Raw genomic sequence first — 20,846 nt, 5'->3', positions numbered from 1 at the left:
CTGAAAGGTAGAGCTCTTGAATGCAAACAAAGGTGGGCGGATTGTTACAAATATTGATGATAACAATATCAAGTATAGTATCAGCAGTAGTTGGATCAATGTTTTTTATTATCAAAAAATATTTTGCTGTTTTTTGTTATTGTTTACAAACTCAGCAAATAAGTCCCTGGACACAGGAGGACTTTAAAGGCAAAAACCAAAGCATTTAAATCAGGGCTAACGGTAGTAAGTAACTTCAAAATGTAATTGATGTTGCCACAACTCCATTCTGTGTTTTTGTCTGATTTATAATTGTGATCAAAAATGTTATCATTCGATGATCTTGGAAATTTAAAGGATCTGTAATCAACATTGGTATGATAATTAATGCCCTTGTAACTACTTGGTATTGAATCGACACCCGTATTGTTAGTATCGCCCACAGCTAATGTAAAGTATCTAAACAGACAAATAAGTTCTTATTAATTTAACAACAGTGTAAATAGGAACATGTAAATCTTCAAGTGACCACCTGTTAACAGTAAATTAGCAAGTAGATTAATAATAGTTTTGAGAGAATAATACAACTGGCAATGACGCAATATGTTATTGCATACCTCAGCAGCTAAATTCAGAAACTTTGTAAACTGTTTTAAAATGGTTCCGTTATCATTTATATGCCAAATAATGTATCGGGGTGTATTGTAACCGCAGGAAGCTGTAATATATATTGCAATATATATTTTAGGTCATATCGCCCATCCCTACCAGTGATGATGTCATAGATAGCGATGCCTATTTTGTAATAAAGACAGTGTGTAGCCCGAGTTAGGATGGATGGACTGCTGGATGGAGTGTGCCTAGATGTCTGAGTTGGGTGAAGGAAAGGAGATCAAGTGCTACAAACAAACACAATCGGACTCACGCAGTCTATTGATAACACGACAAGGCTAAAATGATTCCCTGTAAAAGTTGTTCTTTTGCATTTTTATGCTGAAGAAAATAAATAAACTGACATAGTACATGACGGTCATTGGAAATAGATGTTAACCACATTTTCATCAAGTGACACAGTTCAATTGAGCTGGTCTTTGTATGAAACCGCAAACCCGCATCTGGCTTGTTTCTATTGAGGCTTTGGTTGTGTGCATGTGTCATTGCCAAGATTCACAAGTGATTCTTCAATTACCGTACACAGTGGAGGTGATGAGTCATCCATAGTTAACCTACATCACTTACAGTATGTCTTGAAATACCGATACTTTTGTCAGAGCTGCCTGCTGACTTGTCTGCTGCCGCTCCCCACATGTGTCACAATGATTCACAGTCTGACAACTGATTTGTTTTAATGTTTAACCACTATTAAGACACGTTCTTTGTTCTGTGTGACCATATACAGGTGCGCCAAGCCAGTCATCTCGATTATTATATGCCCTTGTTTGTTCATCGTGGCAATATTGTAGACAGAGACACATTGACCCACATTCTTAAACATAGTTGCTCCTCTGCCACTGTGCAGGCCCTAGGCTGAAAATGGAGGCAATTCCACTTCCTGTCTTACTTATTAATAAAGCATGTTGAAATCCTCCAAAATAAGAGCCCACGACTGGTAATACTTTATTTATGTCATTTTTTAAGTTGCTGTATGCTATATCTGCTAAGTCCGCTAAGCCTGCCCATCGTATAATCAGTGTTTCCCACAGGACTGCAATTTATCTTTGGCATTAGGTTTGAGAGAGATTAAATGATGTCATCATCTAATTGGCCATGATGCAAAACTATTTTTAAGTGAATGGGTAAAACAGAGTTTTTTGGTTTGTGGCATAGGAATTGTGTGACATTATCATGGTTTTTAACCTTAATTAACAACAGAACAATAATTAATTGGCTTAGGGGTTGTAAGTTTATTTATTTGCTGCGGTAGAGGCCCATATGTTAAAAAAAACATTTATGATGTTTCCTGGATGTCATGCACTGATTTTTAAGATAATGTATTTTGTTTTGATGATCCATCCATTTTCTACCGCTTATCCCTTTCGGGTTGCGGGGGGATGTTGGAGCCTATTTCAGCTGCATTCGGGCGGAAGGCGGGGTACACCCTGGACAAGTCGCCACCTCATCGCAGGGCCAACATAGATAGACAGACAACATTCACACTCACATAATTGTTTTGATGAACACATGCTAAATAATACACAACCAGGTCAGCTGTGTTTGGTGCGTATGAGGTGTGTTAAGAAGTGAACTTACTATGCCATCCACTATACGCAGTCAAGCTACTCACAGGGTTGGACAAAAATGATGCATATCATGATATATTCTTTGGCCTATGAATTATAGTGTAAGACGAGGATTGGTTATTTAGAAGCGTCTCCACACTGTGGAGAGACATACTTTAGCTGCATTTGCTAGCCCTCACTCAGGACGCTTCATTGCATTGACAACATGCTTGATGCATTTTAATGTTTTTGTGCTTTTTTTGTGCGCAAAGGCAAACATTTATCATTTATTTCCCATCTGGCAACCCTGTCTTGTGTAGTTGCTTTGTGTAGTCATTACGCATTATTTTCTTTCTAGACTCTTATTAATCTACTTGCTAATGTATTCATAATAGCTAACGCAGTTCCAGCTACACTACTGTTAAAGTGTACTAAGCACTGATGTGGTTTCGCTACTTAATATTCAAGCTATCTTCGGAATTAGTCTTTTGCTCTTTTGCTCAATGTGTCACATGTTCAGCTATTTCTGCAGTCCTGCAGTAATGAGACTTGAAAGAAATGTAGTTTATTTGCTGCCATAGAGCAGGCATGTGAAATGTCCACAAAAAACGCGGAAATCTATGTTTTAAAACATACATTTTCACGTCAAAATATCACTTCTGCCTTTTATAAATTAAATGTCAATAAAAATACGAGCTCAACAAAATTTGTTGAATGCTCTCCTCACCCGCAGGTCCTCGATGTTACTCATGCCTGAACGTACATTAAATCGGGCATGCCTCTAAAAGACAGCCAAAAGAGGTTGGTAAATGAGAATAAATCGAAAGATAAATTATGGTGTAGAGATGCACCGAATTGCAGGAATTTTCTAAATTTTCTTTCGGGGTTTGCGTGGCAGCAATTTGTGCTAATAGAGATGTTCCTCTTTTTTTGTCAATGTTCCTCCTGTTTTCTAAAAGGGTGGTCACATCCCTGATAAAGGCGAGGATAAGTAATTTAGAAGCGGCTCCACACTGTGGATTGACAGACTTGAGCCAAAGTCGCTAGCCCTCACTCAGGACGCTACATTGCATTTTCATTTATTTATTTATTTCAGGCAATAACATAAAAAAGTACAAAGTTGACAACACGTAATATCAATTAATATAGTGCAAAAGGTAATGTATAGTATGTAATTCATGATTGTCCAGTTTTGCCTGAAAGGGAGTGGGAAGAAGATAATTTATTTAATCCCACCCCCAGTTCTCCATTCAGTGATTATTCACATGAGTTTCACTCTTACGTTGTTCAAGGATTATAATACAGATGTTGTATCATAGCGGCATTACCACAGGTAACAATAATTATTACACTGTTACAATAATTTGTATCAACAATGTAGTAATAATGAATATACCAACAATGGTAATAGACAACATAGAAATAATGGTAATAGACAACATAGCAATAATGGTAAGGAAACATTGAGCACATGTTAACACTTATGCGACAATGCTCTTGTCGTAGCCTTTTGTGGGACACTGCAGGAATGTGTCATCATATGCCGATAGAATTCAAATCCCTATTGTAGGCCAAATGTATATTGTTTATATTGTATATCGTTAATATTGCACAAAAGAGACAGTCCTATTTTGATGTTTTTGTGTTTTAATGTTTATGTGCAGGGGCAAACATGCCAAATCAAAAAAGAAAAAAAAACACAGCACTAAATATTTCTGTGGCGGTCCACATGTAATTGTGGCGGGCTGCTAGAAATAATTTAGCATATGGCTTGTCCAGGGTGTACCCCGCCTTCCGCCCGAATGCAGCTAAAACAGGCTCCAGCACCCCCCGCGACCCCAAAAGGGACAAGCAGTAGAAAATGGGTGGATGGAAACACTGACATTTTCAGTTACACTCAGTGCTTCACTTCCATTCCCAATAAATGTTTCTTTCATATTATCCTTGCAAAAGAGTGCACTGTCTGTGTCTTCTCCATTACTGTGTGACTAGTGTTGATTAGGCTTTTGCAGCCAGGAGCCAACAGCTGCACAGCACAGAGGGTCAGATGGGGGAGGTGGAGTGTGTCTCTGTGTGTGTATGGGGCGTTTTTGCAAGGCTTATGTCAATTTGAGCATGTCATGCTAGCAGTAGCATTGCTGCTTTACAGAGGCAGCCAACTGCCATTGTGCTAAAGATGACACCTGCTAAACATTTAGGCCACAATTTGCTTGTTATTGACCAGAAAGAAATAAACGTGTGTTTTCAGTTAATTTCTCATCAAGCGAATGCATATTTACATTGATCTTTTTCAATAGATTACGCGCTATAGCTGTTCACACTGGGACTCAACCACGCAGCAATAATCCCAAAACAAAGAAATCATTTACCAACTTGGTCCCAAATCTCTACAGTTGATCAAAAATACTCCCAAAAATTGATTTGTCATAGACGCAATATGACGCACACACACTGTTTTTTTCCACCTGTGTAATGTTGTGGTACACAACACATCAATGTCTGTGTGCAGGATGAAGAAGAGGAAATTAAATTGGAGATTAATATGCTGAAGAAGTATTCCCATCACAGAAACATCGCCACCTACTACGGGGCTTTCATTAAAAAGAGTCCACCGGGACATGACGACCAGCTTTGGGTAAGTCCTCAAATCCATACAAGAATGGTAAGCTGTGGGAGACGGGAGAAAATCATCAGCAGCAGCTGTTTAGCAACAATATTTTTTTGTGTTATCTTAAGACGACAGCCCCACCCTGTCTCTTAATATGTGGGTCAGATGGGTTTTTTATCTTATGAAGAAAAAAAGTGTTTATATATTTTTGTTTAGTTGGTGATGGAGTTCTGTGGAGCTGGTTCCATCACAGACCTGGTGAAGAACACCAAGGGGAACCAGTTGAAGGAAGACTGGATTGCCTACATCTCCAGAGAAATCCTCAGAGTGAGTGCTCTTCTTCCTCTCGTACGCATCGATACTCTTTTCTCTTTATGATTTTTACATTCATGGTAAGTAGACACAATATGGTGCTCATTAAAGGTCAAGAGTCTTCTCCGCTAATGTGTTCTGTCTTTGTTTTGGGCAGGGTTTAGCCCACTTACACGCCCACCATGTTATCCACCGAGACATCAAGGGCCAGAATGTCCTGTTGACTGAAAATGCCGAAGTGAAACTAGGTAAGCGGGAGCACAAGTACATCTTTTGTCCACACCGTGACCACCGCCGCTGTGATCAAATCTCCATTTCTTCCCCGCAGTGGACTTTGGTGTGAGTGCCCAGCTGGATCGCACTGTAGGCAGGAGAAACACCTTCATTGGTACTCCATACTGGATGGCCCCCGAAGTCATTGCCTGCGACGAAAACCCTGATGCTACATATGACTACAGAGTAAGACTTAACTTTTGTTTCACTAGTGGAAACCTGAAGGTGTGAGAATGTGTGCTTGACGCTGTACTTGTTTTGTAGAGTGACCTGTGGTCTTGCGGCATTACAGCAATTGAGATGGCTGAAGGAGCGCCACGTAAGGATTTCTCTTTTGCTTTAATTTTTCTGATTTGCTTCACTCTTCTCATACATTTGGATGCACATTCTTGTAGCGCTTTGTGACATGCACCCAATGAGAGCACTCTTCCTGATTCCAAGAAACCCCCCTCCGAGGCTCAAATCCAAGAAATGGTAGGTCAATTTACATCAATAATATTTCCGCCTCATTTAATTTATATCTATTTAATGCTATTTCTTGTTCATCAGTTTAAATTTACATATCAATCAGGATTCTTTATGATTTTTATGATACTCTCCTCAACATGGCTGTATTCGCGGTGACATACTTTCATTTTTAAAATCAGCTACTATGAGGTGTAATTAGGATAAAATATTCCACCGTCTGGCTCATAATTAGCCAAGCAGATTTTGCTGAAAAAAATACTTTTTCCTTAATGTAGGTGAGTTGGAATACCATCTTTTTACAAAACACCAGACTGGAGAGTTGTTAGGATCCGATTTAGTTATGGTGACACACCGAAAAACATTTAAAAAAAATAGCTTTGGCATTACAACTGAGAGATATACTGTATGTATGTATATATATATATATATATATATATATATATATCACAAATCGCCTCTAAAGGGGCCCTGTCATACAAAAACATTTTTTCTTTACCTGATGGTACCTGCTTATGTGTATTTGGGATCTGCATAAGTCACAAAAAATTGAAATCAAACCATGGAGGCATTGCATAGATATTTATAAAACAATCTTGCCTTCCTTCCTGCTTCCTCCCAATTGTCCATTTAGAAGTGTGAGGTTTTGTTCAAGTGTGATGTCAGCGGATTATCCATATATGGTAGACATTTACCTAAACATGTTTCCGAGAGTGTGCCAATTTAAATTTATGTAAAACCAGCTCTACCACAACATCATGTCGATGATTAAACCCAATGAGGAAAATGTTCTGTTGTTAGTATGCTTTAACCAGCGCAAGTCACTACACTAACTTCCAGCATCATCTGAAGTAACATGTTTTATTTTTAACTTTGATTCGTGGCAATGTGCCTTAATCTGTGAAGAAGTAATTTTGAGAGTGCAAAGAGCAGCCTTACTTCAACCACAGACCTTCACAAAAAGATTGATTTTCCAAAAAAATGCTTTTAATGGCAGGCTCTGTGCCTATTATTTATTGTAGTAGAGGAGACAATGTAACGGTAAGTAATAACAGTAGGTTAGAAATATATGAATGATACATTAGCATTGTTAGCGTGAGTTGTTGTGTAGCTAGCTTAGCCTTCTACTGCAAGACAATAGCATAACCGTCCTGCGGCAAAATGACTAACGATTTTCCTAAAAACGACCTAATTGGATCAGTGCCAACTGTGTTTGGCAATGGACGAGTAAGTTATATAATCAGTTATTACGTTTGCGATGTTACTCGTATCGAACAAGCCCTTGTATCGTGCCTTAAAACCTCTATTTGTTTACAACTGGAACCAGCCGAGCAGCGGAGTTATTTACATGATGTAGAATAGAAAAGCCTATTATTATCAACATACACATTTACACATCAAGGATATAGCATAAAAAGTTAAAGTACCAATGATTGTCACTCACACACTAGGTGTGGTGAAGTTAACCTCTGCATTTGATCCATCCCCTTGTTCACCCCCTGGGAGGTGAGGGGAGTAGTGAGCAGCAGCGGTGGCCGCGCCCGGGAATCATTTTGGTGGTTTAACCCCAAATTCCAACCCTTGATGCTGAGTGCCGTTTTTATAGTCTTTGGTATGACTCAGCCGGGGTTTGAACTCATGACCTACCAATCTCAGGTCGGACACACCACAAGGCCACTGAGCAGCTAAGAAAGTCAGACTTTGAAGAAATGTAACCTTCGTTAGCGTATAGTTTCAGACCTCTACGTCAGCCGGAATTTGGTCCTCTGTCGTCAGCTCGCATCTTCGCCTCCTTCCTTAGTGCCGGCAACAAAACATGGTGAGCCGCTGATCTGATCTTGCTGTATCGTATGTGGGCTTTGTACCGAGGATGTCGTTGTGGCTTGTGCAGCCCTTTGAGACACTTGTGATTTAGGGCTATATAAATAAAGAGTGATTGATTGATTGATTGATTGATATCATGTGGGGTGTTGTGATGTGGTAAAAGTCACTCAAAACATATGGCCTGTGGCGGTCACCGATGTCCATAGTGCACAATAAATCCATAGTGCACAATAAAACCAAGAGAGCTAAAAACTACAAAACATTTCTACCGTGCGGGGGAAACTGCGCACTGATCGTGAGGGGGTGTGGTGAGGAGAGGTTAATTTGTATCTAACAACTCCGCCTCTCAAAACGAACCGTTTGAAAAGGGAGAAAATATGGCTTGAAAATAGGTCTGTAAAACAAAATCTATGCAAATTTTTCACCAAAGAACTACCATTATATGTTATGTAGACCACAATGAAGTGTTTCAGATGTAGAAAAAAAATCCTGATATGACCCCTTTAAGTCAATTAAAAGAAAAAAACACCACATGCCTTACACTGGATTTGAACCTACGTCTCTTGCCCACAAGACACTGTTTTTAACCTTTGCGGCATCAACTTTGACAGTCAACTTCTCTAAATATTTAGTTTGATATAAAGCTTTCTTGATTGGGAAGAATGGCCGCCCGGATCTGAACCCAAGTGGTGTTTTGTTATTGGACTTTTGTGCCCGTCACGGATTGTCCATAACGAACACCATGTTCAAGCATAAGGGTGTCCATATGTGCACTTGGCACCAGGACACCCTAGGCCGCAGTTCTATGATCGACTTTGTAGTTGTGTCATCGGATTTGCGGCCTCATGTTTTGGACACTCGGGTGAAGAGAGGGGCGGAGCTTTCTACCGATCACCACCTGGTGGTGAGTTGGCTGCGATGGTGGGGGAGGATGCCGGACAGACCTGGCAGGCCCAAACGCATTGTGAGGGTTTGCTGGGAACGTCTGGCAGAGTCTCCTGTCAGAGAGAGTTTCAATTCCCACCTCCGGAAGAACTTTGAACATGTCACGAGGGAGGTGCTGGACATTGAGTCCGAGTGGACCATGTTCCGCACCTCTATTGTCGAGGCGGCTGATTGGAGCTGTGGCCGCAAGGTAGTTGGTGCCTGTCGTGGCGGTAATCCTAGAACCCGTTGGTGGACACCGGCGGTGAGGGATGCCGTCAAGCTGAAGAAGGAGTCCTATCGGGTTCTTTTGGCTCATGGGACTCCTGAGGCAGCGGACAGGTACCGACAGGCCAAGCGGTGTGCGGCTTCAGCGGTCGCGGAGGCAAAAACTCGGACATGGGAGGAGTTCGGGGAAGCCATGGAAAACGACTTCCGGACGGCTTCGAAGCGATTCTGGACCACCATCCACCGCCTCAGGAAGGGGAAGCAGTGCACTACCAACACCGTGTATGGTGCGGATGGTGTTCTGCTGACCTCGACTGCGGAAGTTGTGGATCGGTGGAGGGAATACTTCGAAGACCTCCTCAATCCCACCAACACGTCTTCCTATGAGGAAGCAGTGCCTGAGGAATCTGTGGTGGGCTCTCCTATTTCTGGGGCTGAGGTTGCTGAGGTAGTTAAAAAGCTCCTCGGTGGCAAGGCCCCGGGGGTGGATGAGATCCGCCCGGAGTTCCTTAAGGCTCTGGATGCTGTAGGGCTGTCTTGGTTGACAAGACTCTGCAGCATCGCGTGGACATCGGGGGCAGTGCCTCTGGATTGGCAGACCGGGGTGGTGGTTCCTCTCTTTAAAAAGGGGAACCGGAGGGTGTGTTCTAACTATCGTGGGATCACACTCCTCAGCCTTCCCGGTAAGGTCTATTCAGGTGTACTGGAGAAGAGGCTACGCCGGATAGTCGAACCTCGGATTCAGGAGGAACAGTGTGGTTTTCGTCCTGGTCGTGGAACTGTGGACCAGCTCTATACTCTCGGCAGGGTCCTTGAGGGTGCATGGGAGTTTGCCCAACCAGTCTACATGTGCTTTGTGGACTTGGAGAAGGCATTCGACCGTGTCCCTCGGGAAGTCCTGTGGGGAGTGCTCAGAGAGTATGGGGTTTCGGACTGTCTGATTGTGGCGGTCCGCTCCCTGTATGATCAGTGTCAGAGCTTGGTTCGCATTGCCGGCAGTAAGTCGGACACGTTTCCGGTGAGGGTTGGACTCCGCCAAGGCTGCCCTTTGTCACCGATTCTGTTCATAACTTTTATGGACAGAATTTCTAGGCGCAGTCAAGGCGTTGAGGGGATCCGGTTTGGTGGCTGCAGGATTAGGTCTCTGCTTTTTGCAGATGATTTGGTCCTGATGGCTTCATCTGGCCAGGATCTTCAGCTCTCACTGGATCGGTTCGCAGCTGAGTGTGAAGCGACTGGGATGAGAATCAGCACCTCCAAGTCCGAGTCCATGGTTCTCGCCCGGAAAAGGGTGGAGTGCCATCTCCGGGTTGGGGAGGAGATCTTGCCCCAAGTGGAGGAGTTCAAGTACCTCGGAGTCTTGTTCACGAGTGAGGGAAGAGTGGATCGTGAGATCGACAGGCGGATCGGTGCGGCGTCTTCAGTAATGCGGACGCTGTATCGATCCGTTGTGGTGAAGAAGGAGCTGAGCCGGAAGGTAAAGCTCTCAATTTACCGGTCGATCTACGTTCCCATCCTCACCTATGGTCATGAGCTTTGGGTTATGACCGAAAGGACAAGATCACGGGTACAAGCGGCCGAAATGAGTTTCCTCCGCCGGGTGGCGGGGCTCTCCCTTAGAGATAGGGTGAGAAGCTCTGTCATCCGGGGGGAGCTCAAAGTAAAGCCGCTGCTCCTCCGCATCGAGAGGAGCCAGATGAGGTGGTTCGGGCATCTGGTCAGGATGCCACCCGAGCGCCTCCCTAAGGAGGTGTTTAGGGCATGTCCGACCGGTAGGAGGCCACGAGGAAGACCCAGGACACGTTGGGAAGACTATGTCTGCCGGCTGGCCTGGGAACGCCTCGGGATCCCCCGGGAGGAGCTGGACGAAGTGGCTGGGGAGAGGGAAGTCTGGGCTTCCCTGCTTAGGCTGCTGCCCCCGCGACCCGACCTCGGATAAGCGGAAGAAGATGGATGGATGGATGGATAAAGCTTTCTTGTAAGGAACTCTATAATATTGCATACATGAAAATAAAAACAATTGTAGGCTCCTTCACAGGGCTTATAGGTGAGAAATGTTTTAAGCTGGCTCATATCACTTCTCCCTCGATGTTACAGAAAGTATGAGGAAGTGTGAGCTGCTGCCTGCTCTACTTTAGTTATAAATGAGGGTCCAATTTTCAAAATATTTACACAAAGTTTGGATTTTTGGCAGAGATGTCTTTTCCATCGTTTTTATGTGCAGCCAACTCTCTCTCGTTTTATTGAATTACGTAACATGCAACTCTCCGCACTGCATGGGGAGTGTTGCTGAGGGTTGTCGAGTGGACCCGATGGCTGCAGTAGTGATATGATAATAAGGATTTTTTTTCATTGAGACCAAAATCCGGGAAAAAAGGAAGCTAGCGGCAAAGATTTGTTCCTGTCATTGCAATGTTTAAAAATAGCTAAAAGTTTGTCAGACAACTCGAGGGCTTCTGCATTTGTGATTTCACCATGGAGATGATGGTGCTGGATGACCAGCCTTTTACCATCGTTGAAGATACTGGCTTTTGTCAGGACAACTCTTTCAGTTTGTTTGACTCTTTCTTACCTCTTACTTTCTCTAAGGGTGCACAAACTACACTTTAATAAACCATGTCATAACAATATAAAATCTTGTGCATCCCTAGTAGGGGTGTGGGAAAAAATCGATTCGAATTCGAATCGTGATTCTCACGTTGTGCGATTCAGAATCGATTATTTTTTAAAAATCGATTTTTTAATTTTTTTTATTTAATTTTTTTTTTTTTTTTTTTTTTTTTAATTAATCAATCCAAAAAAACAATACACAGCAATACCATAACAATGCAATCCAATTCCAAAACCAAACCCGACCCAGCAACACTCAGAACTGCAATAAACAGAGCAATTCAGAGGAGACACAAACACGACACCAAACAAACCAAAAGTAGTGAAACAAAAATGAATATTATCAACAACAGTATCAATATTAGTAACAATTTCAACATAGCAGTGATTAAAAATCCCTCATTGACATTATCGTTCGACATTTATAAAAAAAATTAAAAAAAGAACAATAGTGTCACAGTGGCTTACACTTGCATCGCATCTCATAAGCTTGACAACACACTGTGTCCAATATTTTCACAAAGATAAAATAAGTCATTTCTGGTTCATTTAATAGTTAAAACAAATTTACATTATTGCAATCAGTTGATAAAAAATTGTCCTTTACAATTCTAAAAGCTTTTTACAAAAATCTACTACTCTGCTTGCATGTCAGCAGACTGGGGTAGATCCTGCTGAAATACTATGTATTGAATGAATAGAGAATTGTTTTGAATCGGGAAAAAAATCTTTTTTTTAATCGAGAATCGTGTTGAATTGAAGAAAAAAAAAATCGATTTTGAATCGAATCGTGACCCCAAGAATCGATATTGAATCGAATCGTGGGACACCCAAAGATTCACAGTCCTAATCCCTAGTGTTGTTTGTCTGCTGCAGGGGCTTGTAGAAGTCAGGTGACAGGCGTTACTTAATTTATTGGAACATAGAGTTTGTGTGCCTTCACAAAGTTCACATTTAAAACAAATATGAAAAATAGCCTTCATTCTCCTTCATTGTCTTAATATGCAATTTATTTGACTGTGTTTATTAATTAATTCTAGTGACAATTGTTAAATCACTGGTAGAGGTCTGTGTTCTCTGTGTTGCCCCTCTTTATGTGTGGATTGGCCTGGCGCTCTTCCCGCAGGTCCAAAAAGTTTTTCAGTTTCATCGAGGGCTGCCTTGTGAAGAACTACACACAGCGGCCGCCAACAGAACAGCTGCTCAAACACCCCTTTATCCGAGACCAACCCAATGAGAGGCAGGTCCGAATTCAGCTGAAAGACCACATTGATCGCACCAAGAAGAAGAGGGGCGAAAAAGGTGCGCATTTCTACCCAATTCTGAAGATGTTTGCATGACTTGTATCACTTTTCTCCTATGCAAAGACGAGACTGAGTATGAGTACAGTGGCAGTGAGGAGGAGGAGGAGGATCCCCCGGAGCAGGAGGGAGAACCAAGGTTTGGTGGCAGTGCATTTTCTACTTATCAGCCACTGTCCAAACTAAGTGCCAAAGCACAGTTTAACAATTGTGATTACTGTCACGGTCTAGCTCCATCGTTAATGTGCCGGGTGAGTCCACGCTGCGCAGAGACTTCATCCGCCTGCAGCAGGAAAACAAGGAGAGGTCAGAGGCACTTCGTCGTCAGCAGCTCCTGCAGGAGCAGCAACTTCGCGAACAGGAGGAGTACAAGCGCCAACTACTGGCAGAGAGGCAGAAGCGTATTGAACAGCAGAAGGAGCAGCGGCGGCGACTGGAGGAGGTTGCTTTATTATAGGAACTTCATAACCTATGTAATGTGTACTTAAGTGCATTTTTGTTATTTATTGATTTATTAGGGTTTTATTAATTTGTGTGATCAATATTTTGGTTAGTTTTTTTTATTGTTGGACACATTGTTTCCATGGCCAACAGTTTGTCCACAATTACAATAATTGATGTCTTTATTTTGTTTGACATTGTTGATTGTTTTTGTAGTATTTTTATTGGTTCCTAATATGAAAAGTGGTTGTTATCAAACGTAACTGTCGAGGCCACAATTTATGGTGGTGTACGCAGCGCTGTGATGGATACACAAGAACTGAATGTCATATTCATTTGGACCACTCAGCAACAAAGACGCGAACGTGAGATGAGACGGCAACAAGAGCGGGATCAGCGTCGGCGAGAGCAGGAGGAGAAGAGGCGCATTGAGGAAATGGATCGCAGGCGCAAAGAGGAAGAAGAGCGCAGGCGTGCTGAGGACGAGAAAAGGAGGAATGATCGTGAACAGGTAATTTTTGCCATTAAGTCAAAACTGCAGGATATACAGTACTCGACATCCTTGCCTACACTAACAAACACAAAGATAACTATGCTATATTCTGGTTTTATCACACTTAACACAACTGTTGACAATAAAAAGTTTGAAGTAGAGATGTCCGATATCGGCCGATAAATGCTTTAAAATGGAATATCGGAAATTATCGGTATCGGTTTCAAAAAGTAAAATTTATGACTTTTTAAAACGCCGCTGTACGGAGTGGTACACGGACGTAGGGAGAAGTACAGAGCGCCAATAAACCTTAAAAGCACTGCCTTTGCGTGCCGTCCCAATCACATGATATCTACGGCTTTTCACACAAAGGGAATGCCAAGCATACTTGGTCAACAGCCATACAGGTCACACTGAGGGTGGCCGTATAAACAACTTTAACACTGTTACAAATATGCGCCACACTGTGAACCCACACCAAACAAGAATGACAAACACATTTCGGGAGAACATCCGCACCGTAACACAACATAAACAACAGAACAAATACCCAGAACCCCTTGCAGCACTAACTCTTCCGGGACGCTACAATATACACCCCGCCCCCCCCAACCCCGCCCACCTCAACCTCCTCATGCTCTCTCAGGGAGAGCATGTCCCAAATTCCAAGCTGCTGTTTTGAGGCATGTTAAAAAAAATAATGCACTTTGTGACTTCAATAATAAATATGGCAGTGCCATGTTGGCATTTTTTCCCATAACTTGAGTTGATTTATTTTGGAAAACCTTGGTACATTGTTTAATGCATCCAGCGGGGTATCACAACAAAATTAGGCATAATAATGTGTTAATTCCACGACTGTATATATCTGAATCGGTAATTAAGAGTTGGACAATATCGGAATATCTGATATCGGCAAAAAAGCCATTATCGGACATCTCTAGTTTGAAGGTATGTTTTCATGTAGTTGTAGCAGGTGTAGATTGTTTGATAAATTGTTGTTTTAGCTATTTGAGCTGTTGTTCGCTATGCATATTGATCAAATAATATTTGCGATTGATGTTATTGTAAGCAGATTCAGCTAACAGACATGACACAAAACTATAGTCATTTCAAAAGGCAACTTTTTGGCTTTAAGAAACACAAAAAAAACCCCAGAAAATAAATTGTGGTAATCAGTTACCATCTCAGGCCATTCAATCGATCACAACTGGACTGTTTGGTTTGTCTTAGAAGACGTTTCGCTGCTCATCCGAGTAGGCTTCATCAGTTTGTGCTCATATACTTAGATTTGTCAGCTCTAGTCTGGTCAGATCTAGTCTAGATCTGACCAATCTAAGTCTATGAGCGCGAACTGATGAAGCCTACTCGGATGAACAGCCGAACGTCTTCTAAGACAAACCAAACAGTCCAGTTGCGATCCATTGAATGCCCTGAGATGATAATGACCTGGATGAATGAGAACCTTCATAGACATAGTCAATTACCGTTTCATTTTTTCAAAAATAATGGAGTCACTTAATGTTTAGGCAAAACTTATGGAATCTCCCTGTACATTTTATTTTCCAAAACTAACAATAGCATCATATTAAATCTGTTCATTAGTCTGCAGTTAAAAAGGAGTGTTCACACCCGAAGAGCTGTTGCAACAGGTTGATTGCCACCTGATGTCAATTGAAACAAAGGAGAGGATTATCAAACCTGTTTAAGAAGGTAATTCATCACGCAATGTTGCAAAATAAAAAAAGCGTCAAGACAGAAAACTTCAAGCAGTTTGTCTTGAAAATAAAAAATGCACAGCAAAAGAAATGCAGGACAAATGAGCGGAAACTGAGGTCAGTGTCTGTAAACATAAATGTAAGAAACAGACTAAAGGAAATGGGATTTAAAAACAGAAATGCTTAACTAAAGCCGTCATTAAAAATAGGTTCCATTGGGCTAAGGAAAAGCAATCGTGGACAATGGATGTCTGAAAGAAAATCATATACAGCAAATGAACATCGGGCAAGGTGATGATGCTGAAACTTTTGTTAAATGTTTATTTTTAAACTTTATTACAGTCCTCTAGGCATGAAGTAACACTCATCTAGTCACCTTTATAGTCTTACCCAATATAGTAGGCATGATAGAATAAGACATTATTTACTATAATATAGCCTCACACACACTCGATATACACACACACAGCTAAACACAGCCACTAACCTGTGAAAATACTGCAACTTGTTTTATGACAATCTGCTGTGCAATACAATACCTTAGATTTTTTATTTTAAGGTAATTTATCAATCAAAGTTTATTTGTGTAGCCCTTAATCAAAAATGCCTCAAAGGCCTTCACAAACCGCAACAACATATTCTGCTCTGATCCCAAATCCGGACAAAAAAAAACCCTCAACCCAATGGAAACAATGAGAAACCTTGGAAGGGACCGAATATGTGGGACCCCCCCCACCCCCTGTGACCGGTGCAATGAATGCCGAGTGGAAACGGTTAATAATGTGAAACTTAAATGAGATACGCTCATTTAGCCTTTTTTATGCTTGGAAATCCGTAATCTAGGCAAAAAATATTTAAAGTTGCCTAAATATGCATATTTTATTCTAATAATAGGTCGTAGTCAAGCGTGAAACAGCAAGGAACTGCAATAGAGTAAAGCGGCAAAATTCAAGTGCAAAGTGGCAAGGGACGACCGTACTGCCTTAGATTGACACTGTTGTCTAAGTAGCTCTGTTGTTAACATTGCTTAGGCACACACTTGACAGCCTGTTGAATACATTTTCATGTAGACTAGTATTTTTTAGTTTTTAGTGGAGGAAGGAATAATGTGTGAACATAGTAAATCTGAAGACTGCTTCATTTTACTTCGATTGACAGGAGTACATCCGACGGCAGTTAGAGGAAGAGCAGAGACACTTGGAGATGCTACAGGAACAGCTGTTGCGTGAACAGGCTATGTTGTTGGTCAGTCCCACAACTACACTACCTATAACATAATTGTGTATTTGCTTGTCTGTCACATCACCTATTTGCAACTGACTCCAGGTTTGTTTTTAATCTAATCATGTTTGAGAGGTAGGGACTGTTGAGGTTTTGGGACAATTCAACAAATCCTTTGATTAAGAAATTAGACAAAGGCTGCAGAGCACATACTTTTCTTTGGAAAGATTGAGGACGCCACGTTGAATCCCTACTCCTTCAATCCTGCCCCACTCTACGATAGGAGTTCAAGTGGCGCGAGCTAGAGGAGCAGCGCAAGGCTGAGCGGCTTCACAAGCGGCTGCAGCAGGAACAGGTTTACCTGCTGTCACTCCAGCGTGCATCCCAACAGCAGATTGGCGACAAGTCCAAACTGCCCGCAGACCGCGTCAAAGCTCCTCCAACGACCACCCCGCCCCTTGACAGAGTCCTCCCACAGCGACCACAAGCTGTGGTTCTTGGCAGTTTTGTTGCCACAGGCTCTTCTGAGATCTCTGGTGTGCCACAGGCGATGCACCCTGACTGCGTTAAAGCTCAGGCAGCTGTGTTGGAGCAAAGTGACCATGATGAGAACTCTAGTAGTCCCAGCCCCCCTCATGAGTCCACCATTGACTCCACCCCTTCCCTGGAAGAACATGCAGCATCCGATACACCAGTCACTCAACCTCCACAGCCTATCAGAGAGGTGAACCGCCTCGTTGGCTCTGAACGCCCTCCTGCCTGCTTTTTCCATCTTCTTCTCCTCGCTTGTCTTTGCTGCACCCCTGTGACAACATGGACAGGTGGTGCCAGCAACACCATCGCCACCATTTCTCTTTCTGAAGACCAAACTTGATGAAGACTTAAGGCTGCACTGCCAATGCAAAGTCGGTCCACTGCATGTAACGGACGAGGCCCAAACTAACAAGCAGAACATGCCAGCAGTGACAAGTCATTAACAATGGTCTTTACTGCCTTTTCATGGTTTAAAGATGTTGACACGATAGCACCTGTATGTTACCTGTGTGTGTCTGTGCAGCTTCAAGCATGACTCATCACCTTAGCCACTCACATTTACAGGCAGTAAAAGAAGGAGAGCTCAGAGTGTGATGATGATGATAGACATTTTGAGCTTGATACCCACACTCACCTTATTGTTTGTCCCTTGTGGTTTCCTCGCCCCAGGCTGACGAACGGTACCGTAAGAACATACAGGGCTCCCCTCAGACCGCCCCTCCTCCCAAGCAGCCCCCTCTGCCTCCCCGCTCAGTTGAACCCTTCTCCAACGGTAGCTCATCTGAGGTCTCCGCCATGCACCGGCCCATGGAGCCTCAGGTAACCCCCCCTTCGTAACCTCTACCTTTTCTCCTTCCTCACTCATGCATAAACAGCAACATGGATATCCTCCTTGTCTGATCAAAAGCTTGTGAATCAATATCATGGTGATGTGGCTTAATTTGTTTATTACTTAGTAAAATGAAGTAAAACATTGCACAACCATTTTACACAGAACATGTTACAACCTGCATGTTTAACATGTGTACGGCCCACATACAGATATAAATGTGTGAAAATTGGTCATCAATGGTTTTCATCAATGTGTATCCCAAATTTTAATGTTAACATGAACGCAAGTCCAGACGTTAAACCGCCGTGAACCTTTGTTTGTTGTCCCCTGTATGCATGTGTGTATACCTGGGTGCATGTTTGTAACCCACACATCTTCCCTCATGTCTCACTGTGTTCACCCCCTCCCCTGCCCCATTCTTTCAAGGTCCAGTGGTCTCACCTTGCCGCTCTTAAGAGTAGCAACAGTGCCGCCCCTTCTCCGCCTCCTCCGCCCATGGTCGCTCGCTCCCAGTCCTTCAGTGAGCCCGGTGGTGTTACTGCTAACTTTGCACAGCTCCACATGCGCTCCCAGGAACCCCACCATCACCACCCTTCGCCTGCCCGTACTGACTCCCAGCCCCAACCTCCCCTACACCAGCCTCAGGCCCCACCTAGTGACGAGGTGCCACCCAAGGTAAGGGGGGCTCCCTCTCCTACCCTGGTGTTTTCCCCTTGGTTTCCTCATTCTCTTGTTGTCATGTCTTGTCACTTCACTGTCCATGCTGCTCCGTCACAAGATGTGTGTCTGAATTTGGCAACAACTCTACAATACATGTGAAATGTGCCTACTAAAGTGTCTGAATTGAATGTTTGCCTGTGTATCAGTGGGTGACAGTTTCACACCAGTAAAGCAAGCATTGTGTATGTCTTGTCTAGGTACCCGTGAGAACAACGTCTCGATCTCCTGTACTGTCGCGCCGAGAGTCTCCGCTACCATCGCAGCCTAGCGGACAGAGGAATGTATCTGGGTAAGTAGTCAGCCTTTAGAGTAAATTGTGATACATTCAAATTAGAGATGTTTAATAGTGGCTTTTCTACCGATATCATCCAGCTTTTCATTTTTGTTACAGATATCAATCGACACGATTTATGCAGCAACTTTATCCTCTTCTGGTGTAATGAATGAACACATTATGCTTCTTTTACTCTGACACCACAAGATGCATTTCACAAATAAATACTGTGCGAAATAAGACAAATACTGCAATGTAACGTATAGAAAAAGTGCCATGTCGTACTCCCTTGTGTTGCATCTAATTGGTTCTGGGCCTGACTGATTCTTATTTATAAATCCAATGTTTTATGGGTTATACTTGTATAGCGCTTTTCTACCTTCAAAGTACTCAAAGCGCTTTGACAGTATTACCACATTCACCCATTCACACACACATTCACACACTGATGGAGGGAGCTGCCATGCAAGGCGCTAACCAGCAGCCATCAGGAGCAAGGGGTGAAGTGTCTTGCCCAAGGACACAACGGACGTGACTAGGATGGTAGAAGGTGGGGATTGAACCCCAGTAACCAGCAACACTCCGATTTCTGGCACGGCCACTCTACCAACTTCACCGTGCCGTCCCGTTTTCATAGTTAAAGCATAAAAAAATATGTTTACAGCCTTCTAACACAGTTTTTACCATCATTAGAGCCCTCTAGACATGAAAACATCCATATAGTCACCGTAAAACTAAACCAATCTAATAGTTCTACTCACTAGCTACGTGCAAACAGTTAATCCTAACCAAAACAAAAATGCTTCATGTAAACACGGCATTTACCATTTTCTGACCCAAACATACTTTCGGATCAAAATGTCATTCCGATCGAGACACGTGGTTTATGCCGATAGTCATTTGGATTGTATCGTGTATAAACACTTCTTCCGAAATTCGGATCTAAATTACCCTTACTGCGCATGTCTTTGATGTCAGATTTACTTAAGTTGTGGATAGAGGACTAAATTTAGTAGTCTTGAAATGAAACCATTGTCTTACAGTTGTCTCCCCCCCCTGTTGTATAATGTTGAGTTTGTTGCTCTAAAATCGAGACTAGCAGAAACAAAAGTATGGTCTGAAAAAATGGATCCAGTTGTTGTCTCAACAAGCCGTTTTATTCAGGACCTTATAGTTACTCCAAGTGATAACTGCAAGACTCAGGCCCATACACAATGTCGTAACATAAAGAGGGCGTCGCAAGCACAGAGGGCACAGAACAGCTCCGTGTCAAAAATAGAGGAAAAATAAAAGTAGCGAAGAGAAGATAAAATTAGTAATGTGACGACGTCGGACAAGCAGAAATGCACAGAGCCATGTTTGTTTACAGCGGAAGCCACTGCTGCTGCTTCTTCTACTTTCGTTTCCGGTATGTGCTGCGCATGTCAAAATAAAGCATTCTGATTTAAGGTGTGATGCATGAAAATGCCTGTCATAATTGGATAATTTTTTTTCAGGGTCCATGTACTCAGTAACATTCTAATCCAAATTATCATCAGATTAAATCAAGTTTGCCCATGTACACGTGGTTACTGATAGCGAGAGGATACTCCAAACGTCATTACTCTAGCCGGCGTTGAGACTTTCAGCACAGCCACTACATGGAAATACTTTGTCACATGCTGTGTAATTCTTCTCAGTTGGGCTTAGAAGATAAAGCGCATCAACCGTTTTACTCTCTATTTAACATGACAAACAGGCATGTAAACAATGACTCCATCAGCATAGAAATGGAAGTTCCACTCAACTCGGAAACAAAAGTCCCCCTTTGGTATGACTCGGCCGGGGTTTGAACTCACAACCTACCGATCTCAGGGCGGACACTCTAACC

General features: G+C 42.6%; 1 protein-coding gene across 10 annotated transcripts in view; it reads left to right on the top strand.

The window, feature by feature from the left end:
• LOC133622388 (mitogen-activated protein kinase kinase kinase kinase 4-like) overlaps positions 1-20,846 on the top strand; it is a 71,349-nt gene that overhangs the window by 30,557 nt on the left and 19,946 nt on the right. For 3 of the 10 annotated variants that reach the window (XM_061985082.2, XM_061985085.2, XM_061985087.2), the window contains exons 4-17: positions 4,708-4,833; positions 5,023-5,133; positions 5,276-5,366; positions 5,447-5,577; positions 5,656-5,710; positions 5,787-5,865; positions 12,569-12,744; positions 12,810-12,882; positions 12,975-13,185; positions 13,534-13,695; positions 16,554-16,640; positions 17,820-17,969; positions 18,409-18,657; positions 18,900-18,991. In XM_061985082.2, coding sequence (XP_061841066.1) covers positions 4,708-4,833; positions 5,023-5,133; positions 5,276-5,366; positions 5,447-5,577; positions 5,656-5,710; positions 5,787-5,865; positions 12,569-12,744; positions 12,810-12,882; positions 12,975-13,185; positions 13,534-13,695; positions 16,554-16,640; positions 17,820-17,969; positions 18,409-18,657; positions 18,900-18,991 — 1,793 coding nt within the window. Of the gene's footprint in view, positions 1-4,707; positions 4,834-5,022; positions 5,134-5,275; positions 5,367-5,446; positions 5,578-5,655; positions 5,711-5,786; positions 5,866-12,568; positions 12,745-12,809; positions 12,883-12,974; positions 13,186-13,533; positions 13,696-16,553; positions 16,641-16,899; positions 17,341-17,819; positions 17,970-18,408; positions 18,658-18,899; positions 18,992-19,093; positions 19,195-20,846 lie in introns of those variants that run through there. The other 7 variants (XM_061985086.2, XM_061985091.2, XM_061985092.2 and 4 more) reach the window with 5 other exon arrangements.

The sequence above is a fragment of the Nerophis lumbriciformis genome, linkage group LG23, assembly GCF_033978685.3.
Source record: "Nerophis lumbriciformis linkage group LG23, RoL_Nlum_v2.1, whole genome shotgun sequence".
NCBI classification, from domain to species: Eukaryota; Metazoa; Chordata; class Actinopteri; order Syngnathiformes; family Syngnathidae; genus Nerophis; species Nerophis lumbriciformis.
This window is presented reverse-complemented; position numbering and strand designations above follow the sequence as displayed.